The sequence below is a fragment of the Balaenoptera borealis genome, assembly GCF_965194805.1.
Source record: "Balaenoptera borealis genome assembly, chromosome: 9".
In the NCBI taxonomy this organism is placed as follows: domain Eukaryota; kingdom Metazoa; phylum Chordata; class Mammalia; order Artiodactyla; family Balaenopteridae; genus Balaenoptera; species Balaenoptera borealis.
The window spans coordinates 14,127,121-14,149,406 of record NC_138873.1 but is presented as its reverse complement, the minus strand read 5'-3'; the positions used below and the strand labels follow the sequence as shown (position 1 = coordinate 14,149,406).

Below are 22,286 nucleotides of genomic sequence, written 5' to 3'. Positions count from 1 at the left end.
ATTAAGGACTTCCCAGTGACTTTAGGATAAAGTCCAAGTTCTTACTATGCTTGAATAATCTTTTTAAAAAAGTCTCCATTCTTATCTCTTATTCCTCTATCTAGCTCTTCTCTCTCCCTCCTTTCCTACTCTACCCTCACTGAGTAAGGAGGTGGTAGGTGGGGATTATAGGTTTCAACATTATAATTTATTGGTTGCAAATCCTGATTTAACTCATCCCTGATTACAGAAAAAAACATAATCAATTTGCAAAAGTTCAGTCTATGCTCAAAAATTATGATGATGTGTGACCTGAACCAATTAAGTAAAGGCAAACATACATATATATATATTTACTTATTTATAAAAAGTCCATTTATATGAACACCTTTGTCAATCAATTTATAATATGGTTTGATATAAAAGAAAGTCAGGTCTACATGTAAATCTTAGGAATACAGGCATGGTATGAAATAAGCTACACTTAAATTACTCTCATCATTGTCCATATTATCTTTTCACTTATTTTTAAAAGCGAAAAATAGAAAATTGAATTTTGGCTTTAGAGAATGTTGATTACCGGCTGGGAAAACTTACCTGGCTGAGCTTAGAGAGCCGGTTATCGGCCTGTCTAATGGCCTGTTGGTGAAGTTCAGTCAGTTTTCCTATCTTCTTGGCCAGTGGTTTACCCAGTTGGCCATTCTGTTCCGAGAATTTTTGTACTGCTTCATCTAGGTCCATTAATTTTAAGTTACAGACATCCAATTCCTTTCCTAGCACCTGGATGGTCATCAAAAGGAAAGAACGTTAGACTATAGATAATAAATTTCTCCAGATTTTCCAGAATCAGAAGGATTATATTTTAAATGATTTTTGTAAAAGCCAAATATATAAGAATAATTCAACTATGATCAGTTCATTTCTGTTTCTTCAGTTGAAAAGGCAGAGCAGGATGTTTTGTAACCCTGGTGTTTATTTCCTACGAGGCTGAGAGAGCTAAAATTTTCCTTCTGTCCCACCCAAAAAGGATTAGTCACTTTACTCATTGGCAAAATGAGAACAGGGATTTAACTACCAAGAACATCCTTCATTTTGAAATTTATATACTTGTAATCCTAAACCATCATTTAGTCCTTTGACACTACATATGCATGTATATTTATGAATACAGTTTAACTGTGATAATAAATTATACGATATAAGTAGCTCTATATTATTGTATTTACAAAATTTCTTTACTGCCTGCCTTTACTCTCTGGCTTTCATGAAGCCTGCTAATCAAGGAAGCTTTTTTTTTTTTTTTTTCTGTATCTTCAAAATAAACTAATGCACTCAAAATATTTAATTCATTCAATAGCACCCCTTGGATTTCCACTTCTCCTTCCTTACCTTTTGGTCAGTTTTAGCTTGAACTAAATTATCTGTCTTTGCTCTCAGCTTGGTTAGAATAGTTGTGAGATCTTTGGCTATCTTCTGAATTTGCTGGCTGAATTCCTGACTCATGGCCTTGCTCTGTTCAACTTCTTTTATTTTGTCCTGGATCTAAATAATCAATGAAAACAGCAAAATCAACCACGGTAAAAATTGGATAATTAATACTAATATATATCTCCATCTTCAGATATTGCCAAGAGGCACTTTAGGTCATCAACACTGCTTTGGCATCAAAGTGCCTCAACAAGCCAGCATGCGCAATTACAAGCTCTCATGGCTTTTCTTGCAGCCTTACTTCCCGCCATTTTACGTATTAACTGCACCTCTTTCTGCTGCTATTTCAGCAAAGGAACAAGCAATGCATGTACAGTGATTCACTCATCAGATGTTTACAGGAAGCAGTGCAGATAGCTGAGTTTGAATTCTATCTTCTCCACTTACTGACTTTGTGCCCCTAAACATACAAACTCTTCTAAGCCTTTTTCTTCATAAAATGGAAGACGATTCCAGATAATTGGAGGCACACAGATTTGTGTCCATACACCTTTTCATAAGTAGCTGTTAATGATCTGTTAACTCTTTTTCTAACTTCCAATAACCTCTGTATAACAAAAAAGCACAGAACATGTCCAATGGAAAGGAAAATGAAAAATCACAGTTAATATTTACAAGTTTCTAATGGTTTTGATTTGATATGATAACATTCATATTTTGCTTATAATAAAATGTTGAAGGGAAGATGGTAAAGAAATATTTTCTTTGTATAAATGAAAGGCCTTAAAAAAACTTCTTTAAGTGATGCAGATGTAATGTATGGCATGGTGACTATAGTTAACAATCTTATATTGCATACTTGAAGGTTGCTAAGAGAGTACTTGTTAAAAGTTCTCATCACAAGAAAAAAAACTTTTATAACTATGTATGGTTTTGAATGCTAACTAGATTTATTGTGCTGATCATTTTGTAATATATAAAAATAGCAAATCAAATCTCCTTAGTAGTGAGGAAATACACCATTAAAAGAGTACTTTTTTTGACTTCATTATTTTGAGTTGAGCGCTAACGTAAATGGAATGCATGTGAATAACTCTATTATAGGGAAATTTATCCAGAGGGAAAAAACCCTGAAATTTGAACTTCTTTTTTTAAGATCTGAACTCGCCAAGTCATCCTTCCCAAAAGACCTTCCAATGTCTAAGAAGAAAAACCAAATAAGTAATACTGTAAAATATTAGTATTAAAATTAATATTTTAATACTTAAAATAGAAAATAATATTTTAGTTTAGGTCAGTAGTATGACGCAGTAGAATTAGACTTTGATGAAAATTTTTAAACACTGCCTCATACACTGGAGAGTCTAAAAGGTACAGCACACTTACATGAATTTTATAGTTTTATAGTTTCTACAATGCAATACTACTTTCCATTTCATGTAGTAGTTTAGAATTAGCCTCCCCTTATCTTCTGTAGACCAGTTTTAACTAAACTGCTTTAGTGTTAGGCCACCAAGAAGGTCCTAAAACCCATTATGTTTCCATACAAATGCTACTGAAGCTATTTTCCCTACATGAAAGTGTATGTTCTTTACGAGGAGTTAAGATAGAAATATCCCTCTGATTCAGTACTATGAATGGCTATGTAGCAATTTGTTAAATTAAAAAAAAAAAAAAAAGATTTGTTTTAAAATTTATACACATTCCTTTCCTTAGTTATTTGGAAGTTAGAGTTAGACTGATAGGACTTCCTCTAGACACAATACGGGACCCTTTAGCATGCATTTGGGGTAGAAACCTCATTCCTGGTTTTACCTTATTTTTTTAACTCTGATTTTCCCTTTTTTCAAATATCTTCACCTACTACATCTTGCTGAACTGAAAGAACAAAAGAAGAGTGCCTGGCAGACTCTGGATACTCAATAAATATTTGTTGAATACATGAACTGTATCTTTGTTCCTTTGAGTAATTTCCTTTTGGAAGCAGATAAATTATCTTTAATGTTTGACAGTATTGTTCACATCTAATATCTTCTCATATGCTTCTTGCCTATGAATAAGACCTCTAATTTAATATTATTATTTTATACCGATCTTTTTTTTTTAACTCTGTTTCCATGAAGACAGCATTGTGAAAATCACGACCTCTCATACAAGAGTACTGAGCCTATAAAAGAGTGGAAAAGTACTCTTTCTTGACCGCAGGTTTACCTGATCATGGATAGTTCCTAGGTCCAAGGCCACTTCAGCTAGCTGAAGAGAGAGTTCAGAAGGTAATATAGTATATAGACCAAGATACTTATTCTTCTGTTCTTCAGCCATTTTCTCAACGTTCTGTCGATGATTTGTGGCTTCTGTTAGGAGAATCTGAAGAAAAGATCAACATAAGAAATTTCTGGGAGCCTGATAAGGAAATTAATTTTTATGGGTACAGAGACAAGGCTATGCATTGTTCCTCAAAATATGATTAAGTGTGGAATTAGAGAAACACATTTACAAAAAGCAAAATTTTCTTTAGTCTCAATAAGAAGCATGTCCACTTTATACAGAACAAAAGAAAGCCCAATGAAATAATACTAAAAGTCTTTTATAGAAAACATTTCTAAAAATTTTTAATTCAATTATTTCATTGAATATAAACAGATACATTTGATTAAAAGCAGGACAATTTTTTAACATGATGGGTCTAGGGAATGAGTTTTGTACCTTAAGTTCTTCAAGTTGAGCATCTATTTCTATTGTTGGATTCCCCAAATACTCCTTCGTTTCCTGAACCCAAGATTTTACTGAATTGATTTGGGTCTCCACCACTTCTCGCTCCTTCAGCTCCTGCCTTACCATCTTTCCATTCTTCTTCACTTTCTCCTGTATGCTTTAGAAACAATAAAGGGAGAAAGCAGATGTGGACTGAAACGAAAGGAATCCCCCCAATACATGACATCAAATTGTCAAAAACAGACATTAAAAAAGTGAAGCCGCCTATCTTTTTTCCAAGTAAAGACACTTTCCCCAAACTGCCAGATAATTTTCAGTAACATTTAAGTTTACTTCAAGTATAACAGAAGAAAATACATCATGTGAAGTGAATGATTTACCCTTGGAAAATTGAGAGCTGACATACTCTCATGCCACTAAACTGCAATTCATTTTCTTGTCGAGAGTGACCTGGAGATTGTTTGATTATTTATTTCCTCCTTGAAAATCTACTTATGGTGCAGAATCATCAGCCTTTAAAAGTAATGTGTAACTGGAATATTTGTGACTATTAGAAACTAGTCTTTAAATAAAGACTCAAACTTTGGAAATTTTATGATTAATAATGTTCAACATCCAAATTGTAAGTCTTTATTTGAATTGACATAAATTTGGTTAAAAAAATTTAAATAAGTGGAGTTGGATTATCCTGAACTCATCTACAAGTGATGGGGTGAATGTAGGATATGTATGAGTAATAGTAGTTAATACAGGAGTTAAATTACATAGTGACGTTTCCTCTCTGGCCCCATAAGTGAATCAGGCTGGTTACATATCATTAAGATTAACTTTTGGGACTTCCCTGGTGATGCAATGGTTAAGAATCCACCTGCCAATGCAGGGGACACAGGTTCAAACCCTGGTCCGGGAAGATCCCACATGCCGCGGAAAAACTAAGCCCGTGCGCCACAACTACTGAACCCGTGCGCCACAACAAGAGAAGCACACCGCAACGAAGAGTGGCCCCCCACTCTCCACAACTAGAGAAAACCTGTGTGTAGCAATGAAGACCCAACACAGCCAAAAATAAATAAATAAATAAATAAATAAATAAATAAATAAATAAATAAAAGATTAACTTTCTCTAAGTTCACTATCAGTAAATGACTATTATTAACCTGGACTTTGGTATCATCCTTGCTCTAATCTATGTGTCATCCAGTTTAGCCAATGAGTTATCAAGATTTATTGAAACCAAGTACTCAACAGCTCCCAACTGTTTTACCTTTTTTTTTTTTAAATAAATAAATTTATTTATTTATTTATTTATTTATTTTCTTGGCTGCATTTGGGTCTTTGTTGCTGCACAGGCTTTCTCTAGTTCTCTACTCTTCGTTGTGGTGCGCAGGCTTCTCATTGCAGTGGCTTCTCTTGTTGCGGAGCATGGGCTCTAGGCACGCAGGCTTCAGTAGTTGCGGCATGTGGGCTCAGTAGTTGTGGCTCACGGGCTCTAGAGCACAGGCTCAGTAGTTGTGGCTCACGGGCTTAGTTGCTCCATGGCATGTGGGATCTTCCTGGACCAGGGCTCGAACTCGTGTCCCCTGCATTGGCAGGAGGATTCTTTTTTTTTTTTAAAAGCACGTCTTTAGGATTTATTTATTTATTTTTTTATTTTTTATTTTTTTTGGGGGGGCTGTGTTGGGTCTTCGTTTCAGTGCAAGGGCTTCCTCTAGCTGTGGCAAGTGGGGGGCCACTCTTCATCGCGGTGCGCGGGCCTCTCACTATCGTGGCCTCTCTCGTTGCGAAGCACAGGCTCCAGACGCGCAGGCTCAGCAGTTGTGGCTCATGGGCCTAGTTGCTCCGCGGCATGTGGGATCTTCCCAGACCAGGGCTCGAACCCGTGTCCCCTGCATTGGCAGGCAGATTCTCAACCACTGCGCCACCAGGGAAGCCCGGCAGGAGGATTCTTAACCACTGCGCCACCAGGGAAGTCCCCAACTGTTTACCTTTTAAGCTTTATGTCTCATGAATTGCCCCATCACCCAAGAGTTCCCTGAGGTGACATGCTTCCTTCCACGCTTTCTTACTTGCTATTCCCCTGTTTGCAGAACTCTCCTTCCACCTCACTGGCTGGCTCAAGCCTGCTTAGTCTTTAGCTTAAATACCCCTTCTGAAGAGAAGCCTTCCTTGACTCCTCTCCTAGATTAGTTGCCTCTGCTTTGATTTCCCTTAGTGCCCCTCCCACGCTCCACCTAAAAGGCATCTTTAGTTGTCTACCTCTGCTGCTTGACTGTAAACTACCTGAAGGCAGAGATTGCATCTGGTTCATTACTATATTTCTAAATACGACTAGATATGTACTAGATAGCAAGGATGACAGGAACAGAGCCCCACATTTTTAAGGTGGTCTGGGGGGAGCACCCCCAGACTCTTAGTACCACATTTGTCCCTTTGGGTCATGGCCAAGTTTAGAAACAGAGAATGAGAGCAGGTGTATAGTTACTTCAGGCACCGGTCCTGCATTGCCGTGATTTCCTGCACAGTGGGTGGCTCTTCTCCAGGGGACGGCGTGGCCCCTTCCCGGAGCATGCTCAGTGCTTGCTGCTCCAGCATCCGTAAGCCCGACTGTTGCTGTTCCAGCTCCAGAATGAATGTGTCATGATACTCAAGAAGAGTTAAGAGTTCTGCTTTGGAGGCTTTCTCTGCTGAACTTCCCGGTAATTTATCTTGCAGCTTATTAATCATTTCAGTGGCTTTTTTAACCTGATGACAAATGTACATACTGTGAAGTTCAAAGTAAATAAACTGAAAAAAAGAGGGCAATTCCCATAAATGCCAAATTTGACACTAATGCATTGGAGCACGTTAAAGATGATGGTGTCAACTCTAAATCTCAGGAAACTAAAATGTGAACAATCTCCTTAACATGGAAGGAAAGACCACCACTATTATTCTGGGTTTTAAGATTTAATCTCAAAATAACATCAGGGCAGGGACATCCCTGGCAGTCCAATGGTTAAGACTCTGTGCTCCCAATGCAGGGGGCACGGGTTCGATCCCTGGTTAGGGAACTAAGATCCCACATGCTGCATGGCGTGGCCAAAAATAAATAAATAAATAAAAATAATAATATAATAATAATAGGGCAATCAGACATTTCATAACATACAAAAAGGTTTTTTTTTTTTAATTTTCTTTTACTAAACAGATAAAAGAAAAACTCTTTTCAATATTTATGCTAACATGAATATGTGCCTTTGAGTCATAAAGGAAGATGTGGCTTAAAACTTGAACCCTACTTAAAAGGGAAGATATTAAACAGGATTTGGAAAATGAGTTAAATTCCTGCTTATTTCATGGCAAAGACAAAGTGTTTTGCACTTTTTCAGGGCCAGGAAAGAAAATATCACTAAGAGCCTCACAAATGGGGCAAAATGGGCTTGTCCTCCTTTCAAAATGTGATTACTTGGTTTATTTCCTATTAAAATAACTGGACCCAGACTTGGGACTAAATTGCACATCTCATATGTATTTTATTTCATATTTTGGTTTTCAAGTCAATGGAAATAGAGATTTTTTTAAAAAGGCTTTTTACTTTCATAAGGCCGATTTGAAAAAAAGGAGCAAAACACCACTTTTCAAAATACATTCTCATCAGCAAGGAAACAATACTTTGAGCCCATCAGTAACGGAGATTACCTTATTGTTAAAGCTCTTCCACTCATCCACTGCATCTTCCAGTATCTTCTCCTGGTCCTGGGCCACAGCGCGGAGCCGTGTCCAGCGCTGCCAGACAGCTGTCATCGACCTGCTTATGGTTGCTTTGCTGGTGCCATTTCCGGTTCTTTCCAGTTCTGAAGCTTTACCCTCTAAGGCCACAATTTTCTCATGAAAAGAGTTAACTACTGACACTAAAGCCTGGGTGGGGAGAGGAATAGAGGTTGAGGGGAGAGATGGTTTTTTTCAAAAGCTCTATGGATTTTGGTAAAGCCTAAAATTATCTGCAAAAGGAAATGTTCCTACATATGTTTATTTTCCTCTGGTAATTCTTACTTTTACATCTAATTTGTAATTGAGTTAGGCTTGGCTTTTTTAAAGAGGTAAGGTGAATACTTATTTATTACAAACAAACATTTACATGCTGCTTGAGATGACATTCTCCCATTTTTAAAAACTAGCAAAAATATAAGTGAATGGAATTTGATATTTAAGTATGTCACATTCTACCTTATATTGCTGTGATATGAGTGAGACTCAAGTTATTAATTTTTGAATTTTAATTGAATTAATCTAAGTTACACAAGAAAGTATTTACTGAAATCTACTGTATCACATCTTATCAGAAGCAAATTGCTCTGAATGTGTCTTTTTAAACCTAGCTATGTACTTCTAACAGGAATCCTGAAAAGGTGACTGCATTAATTGAGTTAAAACTGCTATGAAATGTGGTTAAATGTATCCTTTTTGCGTTTAAAAAGCCCAGGTGGAAATGAAGATTTATTGACTTGCTTCTGGAACTATCATATTGCAAAGACCCATTACAGTTACAATGAAAGAATATTAAAAAAAACAATAAAACTAACCTTGTGTTCTGACAATTTTTCTTCTGCTTCATGACTGGAAGAAGTCTTCAATAAAGAAAACTCAGACAATTTCTTTTCTGCATCATTCATCAATTCAATAACCTCTTCCCTTGCTTTCTGGTAATCCTGCCATTGAGCTGCACACCTTGAAAAAATCCAACACACGACAATAAGCAACTTAAAATCACACATCTCTATGCAGAGCTCTGATGTCAATATGTCTAGTGATACTTAAAAGACTGAACGATAATGTATATCATTAATATATTCCTATTTTCCATGTGAAAATCCATTTCACTAGAATATAAAGAGCAAAACAACTCCAATACCTCTGCAAGAGATCTAATTGGACGTGTGAATCCTGTATTGTCCCCTGGCTTTTCTCTTCCAGGGAGGCCATTTTCTGTGCTAAGTCCTCTTTTCCAGTTGGCTTGATGAGTGGGTCCAGGTTGGCTACTAGGTCTTGGAGCTCCTCCAGATTGCTGTGGAACTGATCCTCTGTACTAAAAAATTCCATGTGGTTTTTGAGACTTTCCTCTGCACACTCCACATCTAGGCCGTTGCCTGTCAGCTGTAGCATTTCGTGAGCATCGTCAAGCCAGTCATTAGCTGCTTGAAACACTTGATAGTACCTTTGACACTGACTATACATTTGAGTCAAGGTAGCCTGAAAAACAGCAAATGCAAACATAATCAACTCTCTTTTGCAATGTGTTTGCCAAAAATAATTTATGATTTCCATTTCTTTTCCAGTCTTCAGTCACATGGATGTATGTGTATAAATGAATTGATAAGCTGGTAAAATTTTTTTGGTGCAATCCATTATTATCCTTCACTTTCCCTTCTGTTCTTCTTGTTATAATTTTATTATTGCAGTTAAAATAAACAAACAAGGACACAGATGGAACAGAAATTTATGATGGTTCTGAAATGTCCTCTCTTTAAAGAAAAAATATAATGCTTACTAATATGTGGCAGAATGAATATTCACCAAAGTGAAATAATGCCTCATTTAGGTAGGAGTATAATAATACCAGTAGGAACGTAAACTGGTATAGCCACTATGGAAAACAGCATGGAAGTTCCTCAAGAAATTAACTGCCAATATGACCCAGCAATCTCACTTCTGGGTATTTATCCAAAGAAAACAAAATCATTATCTCGAAGAGATATCTGTACTCTCATGTTCATAGCTGTGTTATTCACAATAGTCAAGGTATGGAGACAACCTAAGTGTCCATCCACAGATGAATAAATTAAAAAAAAAATACACACCCTGGAGTATTATTCAGCCTTAAAAAAGAAGGAAATCCTGTCATTTCCAAAAACATGGACAAACCTGGAGGATATTACGCTAAGTGAAATAAGCCAGACAGAAAAAGACAAATATCACATGGTCTCACAAATATCATATGGACTCTAAAAAAAAGAAAAAAAGAAAAAGCTGAAATCATAGAAACTTAGAGTAGAAAACTGGTTGCCAGGGGCTGCAGGGTGAACAAAATAGAGAGGTTGGTAAAATGGTGCAAACTTTTCGGGAATTCCTGGTGGTCCAGGGGTTAAGATTCCACGATCTCACTGCTGAGGGCCCAGGTTCAATCCCTGGTCGGGGAACTAAAATCCCACAAGCTGTGTGGTGCAGCCAAAAAAAAAAAAAAAGGTGCAAACTTTTAGTTTTAGGTTGAATAAGCTCTGAGGATCTAATGTGTAACCTGGTGACTACAGCTGACAACAGTGTAACATATAATTGAAATTTGCTTAAAAAGTAGAAATTAAATGTTTTCACCAAAAAAAAAAAAGATAGAGATAAATATGTGATGTGATAGATGTGTTAACTTGTTAATTAACTTGAAGAAGGACTTCTTTCACAATGTATACATATATCAAACCATTACATTGTACACTTTAAATATCTTACCATTTTCTTTGTCAATTATCCCTCAATAAAGCTGGAGGGGAAAAAAGGGAGTGAAATAACACCAAACTTCCAAAACGGCATTTACCAGACTAAATAGTGATTTCTGGTAGTGAAATAGTAGCCTGTAAGTCTTGCATAGAGACTATGATAGAAAAGTTGTAGATTGGAAAGCTGACCCCTGTGCAATGAAGTCCATTCAAATCCAGAAGGAAAGGAAACACTCTAATTGGCCATCAGTGGCTGGACAAGACAAGCCATTACTGTCAAGCAAAGATGCAGAGAAGTAGTAGAGAAAGTACTTGTAAGATTAGCACTTAATGAGGAAAGAATGAGGATGGCAAAGCAAAGAATCAGTGGTGGAGGTTAGAAATGGCACCAGAACCGTGACCTTCAGTTATTTGGGCCAAGACAATCAATAAGACTACCAATCACAAGATGGCAGAAGTAGGGACACCTTAGCAGATTCAAGATTTTGGTTCAAAAATCACCAAATCAACAGAAGCAAGCTTACATGACAGATGTTTTTCAAGAATGAAAATTCCAGGTAACTTCTGTTTTGATTCTTCACTCTGGGTTAAATACTCTTATCTCTATCTCTACAGCTATAGGGACATAGTTTTTTGAAAAAAATTTAACAGTGGCCTGAACCAACATGAAAAGGTAAAAATATACTAAATAGACTCTAGTTTAAGAAGTCAGAATTTTACATGATGAAGTTTACTAAGATTTTAACCACATGTTAAGTTTTTTTAAAAATTGTATGATTTAGTGTTAACCTTAATCTATGTGAAAAATAAAGTTAAATGATAGCTAAGAGTCATCGGGGGCGACCTCTACATCAGACCCTGCACTAAGAATATAAATCTGAAGAGGGAGATATTATTATCCCTCTTCCACAGAGAAAACTGAGACTTACAGGATGTAAGTAATTTGCTCAAGATCAAATAACTGAGATTAAAATCCAGGTGTGCTTTACTCCAAAGCTATAGTTACTATATTATCCTAAGGAAGGCTGTCCTTAACTTAAACGGCTGGTTGAAATCCCATAGAATCAGAGGGACAGATGTGGAGAAAAAGGGTCAAGGGATTAAAGTAAGTACACCTCTGGGCACTGTTGTATCTCTCTTATTTTTGAATGCACAGAGCCCCAGAACAAGCCGCGATTAGGAGGCTAACCTGGGAGGTCCTGGGCATGCTCTCATTTCTTTGTTATCTTCAAGTCAAGTCATGATGGATATTCTAGTCTTGCTTCTGTTGTGCTTCAGGGAAGCCAGAGAAGAGGAAGCACTCCTCCCTGAGGAAGGGGTGGAGAGATGGGGCAACTGATGGGAGACCCCACAAGAAAGCCTGGCTCAGCATCAGGTCAGGACTGCATCACCCACCTGCCTCTCTCCATTTGGAGACTCTTCACCCAGTACTAAGCTTAGAAATGCCAGGTTTCTCATTGTTTTTAAAAAAGCATCACTACTTATTCATTGCTAATGAATGAATTTTATTATTAATTCCTCACATATGGTATTAATTATACTAGTGCTATCGTTTATTATCTCTCCTAAAGGAGAGTGACAACTGAGCTGTCCCTGTATTAAAACTAAAGTCAAGTCAACATGAAAATCGCATGAAATGAATACCATGAGCATAAACAATAAAAGCATCTTTTTAAGTCACAACTGAAGATGATTCCATGTAGCAGCCAAAAAAGAAATATTTAAGGAAGCAATTCTAAACAAAAAATTCAAAACCAAAGAAAATTCTCACACCTATTTACAAAGAAGCAAAGTGGAAAAAAGAAAGGGGAAGCCCTGTGGTACCGACCTGTCTGGTGCGGAGAGCTTCCTGCAGGGCCCCGTCCAGCTCAGAGAGCTCTGCTAGTGTGCGCTGTAGGTCGGCAGAGATCAGCTCCTTGGCTCTCGTGAACTTCTCCTTCTCCTTGTTACTCAGTGCATTCATTATCCTCAGGCTGGACTGCACCTCCTCCTGATGGATTTGGACCTTTCTGATCTCCTCCTGGACATCCCGCAGGTTCAGGTCCAGGCACAGTGGCCCACTCAGCGCTGTCTCCACGCTCCGCAGCCAGACCAGGGAGCGGCTCAGCTCCGTCTGGAAGTCTCTGCTCTGCACCATGCGGCTCTCACACTCCATCACCGTCACGCCAATGGCGGAAGTCAGCAGTTTTAACTCCTCTTGCCAGGCTTGGATCTGATGCTTGGCTTTCTCATAAGCTGAGGGATCAAGATGCGGAACAAGATCTTCGAGATGCACAGTCACTCGTTTTAGAAGAATTTCTGAATCCTGGAGGCTTCCCGCCAGGGAGTGATACACTTTGAGCTTCTCCTCTGCAGGAAGCGTCTCCTCGTTCACCTTGGCCTGCTCTGTTCTCACAGCCTCTAGTTGTTTCTCTAGCTGGTGGCACATCTTTTCATGCTCTTGATAAGCACTGGTGGTGTCTTCTAATAAGCTCACCCTTTGTTCTGTTTGTCGCTTCAGCCTGTGGTACAGGGTGACGAGATGCAGCATCTGGTCTGGTTGCCATGGTTGCCCTGTGCTGCGAAAACTTTCTTTCTTCTGGTTCAGTTCATCCACTGCTTGTGCAAGGGCTGCCACCTCTCCCCCAAGAGCTCGACAACCATCCTGAAGACACAGAGCCTCTTCAACACTCAGGTCGCTGGGGACCTGGCTCACCTTGGAGAACTGGTCTTCGAGTTCACACAGAGACTGGGTTGTCAACTCGATCAAGGAATCATATTCTTTCCGAGCCAGAATTGCTTCCTGGACTTTATAGAACTTGTCTTTAGCCAAGTCGACAATTACATTGAACTGCAGGGGCAGTGCATTCAGCTTTTCGCTGAGGTAGGAATGATCGACTTCATTCAGCGTCGGCAGTATGGCCTGTCCAGTTCTCTGTAGCGTAAGTAGGAGATTTTCATATTCTGGAGATTGTTCCAGAATGTGTTGGTATTTGGCCAGTTGTGTATGCAGCCCAGCACTCTCATTCATTAGGTTGATTTCAGGAAAGGTAACAATATCTGCTTGTTTTAGCCAGTGACAAGCTTTATCAAAATCTTCCTTAAAATGCTTCCTAGAAACCAAATTTTTCTCTAGTTCTTGTAGCCGATGGCTGCACTTTTGTAAAACGGTGTCATAGACACTCTGCAATTCCTGAAGCTTCCCCAGTACCTCGCTCTTTTCCTGCTCTGTGACCCCTTTCATTAATTCGCGACCCTGGGCCCAAAGTCCCGTGACTTCATTTTGGTAAGTCTTGAGGCTGGCTTGTGCGCTCTTGCATGTTTTCACTTGTTTGCTCACGTCATCCGGTAACAGGCAGATATGTTCACGGAACGTTATCTTGCGCTCATGTTGCTGAATTTGGCTGGTCGCCTGGAACACTGCCATTAGAAACTGGGTTTTCTCAGACAAAGCCTTGTTTAAGTACTTTCGTCTCTGGCCCACTAAGTCGCTGAGACTATTCACATGTCTTTGGGCATCAGAGAGTACCTTCTGGATTATCTGCCTCTCATTGAGGCCAAGATCAGCCATCACCCTATCAGCATCCTTCAGGAGTGATTTCAGGAGCATCTGTTTGGCCTCCAGTTCGCTGCAAATGGCAAGGTGATCCATGAGAAGGTTCTGAGCCACGGCAGGCGGGGGGCTCTGCTTAAGAGCCTCAGCAATGTTGGGTCGTTGCTCTTCTGCCCAGTCCATCAGCTCCTGAAATCTGGACCGGACCACATTTAACTCCTCCAGGTTGGTGACAGACACTTGGATTTTCCTTTCAACAAGGTCCTCAAGCTGAAACCAGCGTTGTTCAAGGTGACTCGTCTGTTCTTTGACTAATTCTTTGTCATCTACATTCAGATGGTCTATCATATTCTGCTTTTGCTCTTTCAGATCTTCAATAGCCTGCTTCCTCTCCTGCAATGACATTGCCAACTTCTTCAAAGCTTCCAGGTGGATGGCTGTGCTCTCTGTATCAGATCTATATGTATATATTAAAAGACATAAAATCAAGTTAACTTTAGTTAATATCTGTGTTTGTTCATATCATGTTAAAGTGCATATCACCATCTTCTTTCTTAGCTTAGAGTGGTTCAATTCATGGCTTATCGACAGAAATGCTATAATTATTATGGAACGTAAGACCCATATATTTCCATAGCAGAAGTTGAACCAAGATAGGTTGCCCAGATACTTCTTCTAGCTAAGACTGCCCTCCCATCACGTCTGACGTGTACTTTTTAGCTTCTTCCTCTGACTCTTAGCAACTGAGCAGGATCTGCATATTAACAAGTTCCCTTGATGATTTGAGGAAACACTAAATATTGAGAAACACTGATCTACTGCATTCTTGAAAGGCACTTAGAGAAATTAAGTGATCTGTGATTTATGTGCTTTCCTGTGAGAAGAAGCTCCAGTAAACAATCCAGTGCTAGATGGTATACCATGTGTAAGAAATAACCAATGGCTCTAACAGCTGCTCATGTGTGGAACTTAGATATTTTCTGTTTATCGTTAGAAATCTTTCGAGATAACTGTGAAATGCAAAGAATTCTCATCCCTTTGACTACAAAACACATATGAGAAAATTCAATCTTAGAGTCTTTTTCACTTACAAAACGATTAGTTCTGAAGTATGAGGAAGAGTGTTGGGAGGCCATATGATGAGTTCTGTTTGGGACATATTAGATCTGAGGTGTTTGTGGGTTAACCAGATGGAGGTGCCTATTGTCCGTCTGAAATATGGGTTTTTGCTGATATTGGATTTATCCCAAAGATTAGTAAAATGCTGAGCATCAAGAAAAAGTAAACAAATCAGAAAGTAGTGTACCTCCTCCAAAAAAGAAACACCCCAAACCAAAAAACCCCATGGTTTAACGATTTAACTACAGCTAGAATAATGTTTTCAGTTTTAATTGCTACAAATTGATAAATCTGGGCAGAAGAAGTACAGGTTTTAACAATTATAGTGATCAGAGCATAGAAAGATTTCCATATGATGACTCAGTGTATGTGGGAGAGAGGGAATCCTTTTCAAAGAAAAAGTTAAGAGGGTTTCAATTGCTATAAAATCAAATAAGACACACATTAATTGAATTTAGATTGTTCACTAAGTTCTAGAATACCACAAGTACAAGACAAAACTAGACTGAATTACACAGAATGTGTTACTTTACAGAATTGACAAGAAACCCGTGGAACTATAGATTCAAGAAGGATTCATGTCCTGAAATCATAGATGATAGTCCCATAACTGGTAATTAAAACTAGAAATATTCTTGGGATATTCTTTGAACTCACAGTATAACAGCTTTGAAATATTCCTTGAGGTCACAGGTAGAAATGGTGCCATTTTCAAATATTTTCCTTTTACTCACTGCTTAAATTAACACTGAGCAAGGAAAATCATGATTATGGATACAGATGACACCATATTCTTAATAATGTTTTATCAATATTTATGATGATAGAAAATGAATGTTTAAAATGTAAGAAAGACATTTTTGATTTTTATAGAAATTAAGAAATTTCTGGCTTAGCATTTTGGTGACCCACTGGAGAATTGCTGTTACCTGGCTAAGTTATCCCATTCTGTAGTAAATTTTTCTAAGAACACTTCGACGACATTCATACAGTTGTGGTAATCTTGTGTTCTCTGGAAATCCTCTTCCCTTTGCAAGCACAGATTGTTGCACTGAAGGCACAGATCCAACCACTGGTCGTTTAAATGACTTATTTCCTTGTGTTCAGGAGACTCCTGCTTCTTGGTTAACTCATCCACCTTCTCTGTAATAGTGGTCACTGATGACTGTTTGCACTGTAGTTTCTTAACAAAATCCTAAAGGATAACAACAATAAAATAATGTTGAATAACCCCCCCCCCCAAATAAATACAGATTGAGACATAGATACAATACCTCTGAACACTTTATGTAATTGAAGAATGTATAATGAGAGACAAAGAGAAAATCTAAAATCATCATACTTCCTTATGAACAAATTTCCAAGTGTTTAAGAATCAAAGGGTACTGTGGTATTTTCTTGTGTTACTTTGAAAAGTATAAAGGAAAACTGATAAATGTGAAACAATATTATTGCCACTAAGGAAAAGAGTCAATATTTTATCTTAAAGTACATCCTTAGTTTTCTAAAAATTTTTAAAGTTCATGATTTTGAGAACAAAATCTAATTTATATTCTTTCCATTCTTCTTCCTGCATATGCAAACAATATCCCAGTAGAAAATAAAAATGGCTGATTGTCACAGAGAAAAAATGTGTTAAGGTTTGTTAAAAATCTGGTACAGGGCTTCCCTGGTGGCGCAGTGGTTAAGAATCCGCCTGCCAACGCAGGGGACACAGGTTCGAGCCCTGGTCCAGGAAGATCCCACATGCCACGAAGCAACTAAGCCCGTGCGCCACAACTACTGAGCCTGCGCTCTAGAGCCCGTGAGCCACAACTACCGAGCCCGCGTGCCACAACTACTGAAGCCCACGCGCCTAGAGCCCATGCTCCGCAGCAAGAGAAGCCACTGCATTGAGAAGCCCGCACACTGCAACAAAGAGTAGCCCCCACTCGCCGCAACTAGAGAAAGCCCACGCACAGCAACAAAAACCCAACGCAGCCAAAAATAAAATAAATTAATTAAAAAAAAAAAGAATTCTTTAAAAATAAAAAATCTGGTACAACTTCCATCAAGTTAATATACTTATAATAATTTTCTATTATATTTTAAATTATATAAATATTTTATTACATTTTAAATCAGTTGTATGTTAATATGTTTTATATATTAAATATATATTTAATAAATTGATAAATCCTACAGCTTTAGCAATATTGTGATGAAAAGCTAATGAATAACAAGGCTTCATGTTTGTTTAATGGCAGAGTCTTCAGGTTCTGCTAGCTAAACCACAGTTCTTTATTCAGAAATAAGCTACAGAGTGAATGTCCTTCAATGCAAGTGGCCAACTGGAGCTCCAGGAAAATATCTGAACGTTTACTTTCTGAGCTATACTTTTCTGGCACCAAATGAAAGTTGTTCTATCTCATTCCTTAAATAACTATGTGTAAGGATTGATTGACATACACCCGTCCTGGTCTCCTCTAGCTCCCCTGGAGACACGTTAATTCCTACCTTTACTTGAGACACCATGTTCTGTGCAATATTTAGCTCCAGTTCTGAGTGCCTCCTCTTCATATTCTGCAGCTGCTGATTGGCATCCTGGAGGTAAATCCAAAGCTCAGCCTTCATGTGCTTGATCTCTTCCCAGCCCTGAGTTAAGTTCTGTGCCTGGGCAAGCCTTTGTTCAATCTGCAGAAAACACAGAGGCAAAAGTTAGCAGCAATGGACAGAAACATTTATGTTCAATGAATGAGCCTGTCCATGTACACAGGCCAACACACGTGTGCGCACACACACACACACACACACACACACACGAGTGATAAATCCAAAAAGAATTCTTTATTTGCTTCAAGAAAAACAGATTTTATATTTAGGTTTTCTAAAGACTTCAAATGTCTAAGACTTATGCCATATGATTTCAATCAATGCTGTGACGGTCTAGAAGTTTTAACAATTTATTAGGTCAGAAGCTGCCCTAATGGTTTTTCACATTGGGCATTTCAGTGGATACATCTGTTTGACTGAGTCATCAATTTGGTCTTGGGGTTAACTAGAAAAGACTTATATTGTTCTCTAGTGCACAGCTGCTGATACTTCTTATAGAACACTGAGTTATTAACATTTTGGATATATGTTTAGATCTGCTTCACTGGTTTTTGAAATCATATAACTTATTTTGATAAATCATTTCTGTAAAAAAAAATATAGGAGCTATATCATCTTTCTTAAGGATTTAAATACAGACTTGCTTTGGTAATGTAATAAAACATAAAAGTAAAAAAACATACATTAGTTTAATTATTTTAATATCTATATTATAATTATTTAATTATCTTAATTTCTTCATTATTTTTTTCCTTTAGATCATTTTACTATTCTGGAATATTTAATCAATTAAATACCAAAACCAAGTCTTTTTTTTTTTTTCATCCGAACATGTTGTGTTCCAGAGTTTAAGGCAGCAGCAGCAAACACACGGCCTCTGTGGCGCCATCTGTCTGCTGCAGGCAGGTACTGCTAACTCATTACAACACTGTCCAAAGGGCCCAGATACAGCTTCAGAATTCTTAACACCACACTCAGCCACTGCCAATGAATTAGAAGGGTCATGACAGATGTTTGCCATCCTAATAGGAAGGGTCAGGAGGCCCTTTCACACTAAATATGACCGAAAGAAAACAATGGAAAAGGAGAAAAGAAAAAAAGTGAGTGAAAAAATAGGAAAAGAGGAAGAGAGAATGGTAATTGAGGAGAAAAGAGAAGAGGAAAGAGGTGCAAATGTTTAGCAGTTCAATGGGACTAAATATTTCACTTCCAATTCAGTGGCATCAGTATTAGAGTGTGCCTACTTTTCTGTGACTTAGTTGAAATTCAATACATATTTATTATAATGCTTGTAGGAGTATTATAGCAAGAATACTCCAAGGAGAAATTTTTTTTCACATCTAACATTCAAGCAAGAGAATATAGTCAGATATATCCAATGTCATTTTTTAACTTTTACCATTTGTTCTGTTTGTTGAATGTCTTTTGCTGTGGTTTTCACTGAAGAGTTTGACAAGTCACACATGGTGCAAAGGAGATCTAAGTAGGTCCTTGCCTGTTCCTGCAAAGCTCTGAAGTGTTTGACCTGAAAAAACAAACAAAGAGAAAAAAAAAAACTTGTCAGGGTGAAAGAGATGCATGCTATATTTAGATAGCAAATATTTGTACCATTTGTGGTATGTTGTTGACATTTCAAAAATAACCTTGCTATGCTCAGTATTTTCACCATTGTTGTAAATGACATATATTAGTTACTCAAAAGAAAGCTTTCCAAACACACTGGCAGGGAGCCATTTGTCCACCAGGTGTTTCTTACTCTAATTAGCCTGTATGGTCTGGGAAAGGGGAACAACCAAGAAACTTCCACAGTTTTTCCAGATTCTCTGTTCACATTCTAGCTTGTTTTCTTTTCTTTTCTTTTTTTTTTAATATTTATTTATTTACTTTTGGCTGCATCGGGTCTTCTTTGCGGCACGTGGGATCTTTTATTGCGGTGCACGGGCTCAGTAGTCACGGCACACGGGTTCCAGAGAGCGTGGGCTTCTCTAGTTGTGGTGTGCGGGCTCAGTCGTCGCGGCACACGGGTTCCAGAGAGCGTGGGCTTCTGTAGTTGTGGCATGCAGGCTCCAGAGCCTGTAGTTGCAGCACGCAGGCTCTCTAGTTGTGGCGCATGGGCTTAGTTGCCGCGTGGCATGTGGGATCCTAGTTCCCCAACCAGGGACCGAACTGGCATCCCCAGTTGTCAGGCTACTGCAGGAGTTAGATGAGAAGTGATGATGGCCTGACGGAGGGCGATGGGTGGTAGGGGTGGTGAGAAGTGGCTTTCGCTTACTCCATCTTTGTGATTAATGGGGAAGGAGGTACTGACTGCAAGTTGTATGGGATAAAGTTGATCTACAGAAACAGCAGGTGATCTTCCAAAATCATAGCTAATAATGGAGCCTAACTTTTTGACTCATCTCAATATATTTCCTCTAAGCTGTGTGGGTTGCCTAGACACATCATTCTCACATAAATGTAACAAATACAGATCAATTTCCCATTAAGTGGAAAGTAGCACCTAAACTTTTATCCATTGCACAAACTGACTGGTGTTTCACTTTCAATTAGTATCATTAGCCATTAACCAAAACCATCCCATCAGGTACCCATGGCTCAGAGAAAGTTATCTGTCCCAAACAGCCTTTGGAAATGAGAAGAGAATGAGATATCTGAATTTTTATTTTATAAATATATTTACTTTAAAAAAATAATGATTTATTTTAAAATGTATACAGTTGGCCTGATTCCAAAAGCACTGGGAGCAGCTTGTTGATTGTCAATGACAAAACAGTTATGAAAAATTTTTGCTAAAAATCAATTTCAAGGGCAAATCTGATAGTACTTCTTCTCATTCCCCCAAATTCACATCATGCCTTATGAAAACAAATGACATTCTTAATGGAATCAAATCAGTCTGTCACTGACTAATGGTAGTGAGGACCATATTATCATTACATACCGTATTGAGCATGTACCATGTGGGAGGCCCTGGGGATACACGATGCACCCTGGGACCCTGACCAAATTCAACTGCAGCCAATCAAAGCCTGACCAGAGTCTGACACCCTGTCAGTAGTGGAATTCTCCAGTGACACATCCAAGCTAACTAATGACCCAGGACCTGCTCGACTTTACATGAAAGCAGTACTTGCCAAAGGAAAGACTGATCAAAACAAAGCAAAACAAAAACAAAAAGAAACAACAAAAAACCTCTTCCCCTTCAGAACAACTGAGGTCCAGGTGTTTCCAATACCTCTAATTCCCTTCTCTGTTGCTTCCAAAAGGGGGCAGACCATTTTGAGAAGCAGTGTGGAAGGGGCAGAGAGCAAAACAATGAACCATGCAGTCACTGAATCTGGGGCCCAAGAAGGATGAGCTTCCTCCTGCAACCACAGCTAACGCGGGTAGCTGTAGGAAATTTCCTGTTCTAGCGAAAGGTCATTGGGATTAATGTTATTTTCCCCCTTTTACTTCTTTTTTTGGGAACAAAGGAGAAGAATCAAGCTTTGGTCTGGATTGTTCTGAATAAAGTACATTGGAAACAAACAGCCGCAAGACAATGAATGACCCAAGAAAGCTCACAGTCTAATGAAAAAGCAGAATACAGACAATCTTTACTTCATTTCTTGATTCAAGGAGAGCCATGTTTGATTTGTCCATATTCTATTTTTATAAGGTGTAATACATGCACTTCTGTGAGCCATTTCATGATTTAAATAATGTAAATCATTTAAGCCAGAAAGTATACTTTGGGGGGCATATTAACTGCACATATTCTCTAAGCAGACTAAATGAACAAGCATATTATTTTAATCTCAGTTTGAGGTAAAAAAAAATTGCATTTTTACATTACTTCCTATCTGGCAGCAACCTTTACAACTAAATTCCTGTAAAATATATTCTTTGCACTACCCAGAAAAGTTGCTTAGTACAAAAAATTTAAAAACATCCCTCAAATATTCTGATGAAGTCTCAGCAGCAACATTTTAAGCATGTAGATGTCAAATTAATATGCCATAGGTTTCTTTCACATGATAACAATTAATATTTCATTCAGCATTCATTCAATAATTATTTAATAAGCACCTTGTTTTGTGCCAAAAAATGCAGGAGAGGCTAATTTTGCTTTTCTGTTTACAAATCATGTACACTGTGGTACGACATTTGAATTTCTTCATAACTTTCAGAAGCAAGCATACTTATAATCACTTTACCTATTAGAACACTGAGGCTCAGAGAAATTCAGTGATTTACCCATGGTCACCCCGTTGAGCAGGCACTTGAATCGATCTTTTGGCTACAGTGCCCATGCCCTATTTATTCGACCAGATTGACCTCAGTTGTGCGTCCGTCTTCCTGGTTAGAATGTGAACTTGACTGGAATCAAGCTCAGACCTTATTTATACTTTTATATCTCCAGCAACCAGCACAATTTGGCACATAATAAGTACTTAACATGTTTTCATCGAATG

The 22,286-nt window shown here is 38.2% G+C and overlaps 1 protein-coding gene across 8 annotated transcripts in view; it reads right to left on the bottom strand.

Moving 5' to 3' along the window:
* The window catches only part of SYNE1 (spectrin repeat containing nuclear envelope protein 1), a 445,509-nt gene that overhangs the window by 177,923 nt on the left and 245,300 nt on the right, over positions 1-22,286 (bottom strand). For all 8 annotated transcript variants that reach the window (XM_082405389.1, XM_082405392.1, XM_082405394.1 and 5 more), the window contains 12 exons: positions 19,232-19,357; positions 17,737-17,913; positions 16,170-16,435; positions 12,418-14,578; positions 9,014-9,351; positions 8,685-8,829; positions 7,801-8,019; positions 6,605-6,864; positions 4,114-4,279; positions 3,619-3,774; positions 1,369-1,521; positions 577-759 (listed from right to left, as the gene is read on the bottom strand). In XM_082405389.1, coding sequence (XP_082261515.1) covers positions 577-759; positions 1,369-1,521; positions 3,619-3,774; positions 4,114-4,279; positions 6,605-6,864; positions 7,801-8,019; positions 8,685-8,829; positions 9,014-9,351; positions 12,418-14,578; positions 16,170-16,435; positions 17,737-17,913; positions 19,232-19,357 — 4,350 coding nt within the window. The remainder of the gene's footprint in view (positions 1-576; positions 760-1,368; positions 1,522-3,618; positions 3,775-4,113; positions 4,280-6,604; positions 6,865-7,800; positions 8,020-8,684; positions 8,830-9,013; positions 9,352-12,417; positions 14,579-16,169; positions 16,436-17,736; positions 17,914-19,231; positions 19,358-22,286) is intronic.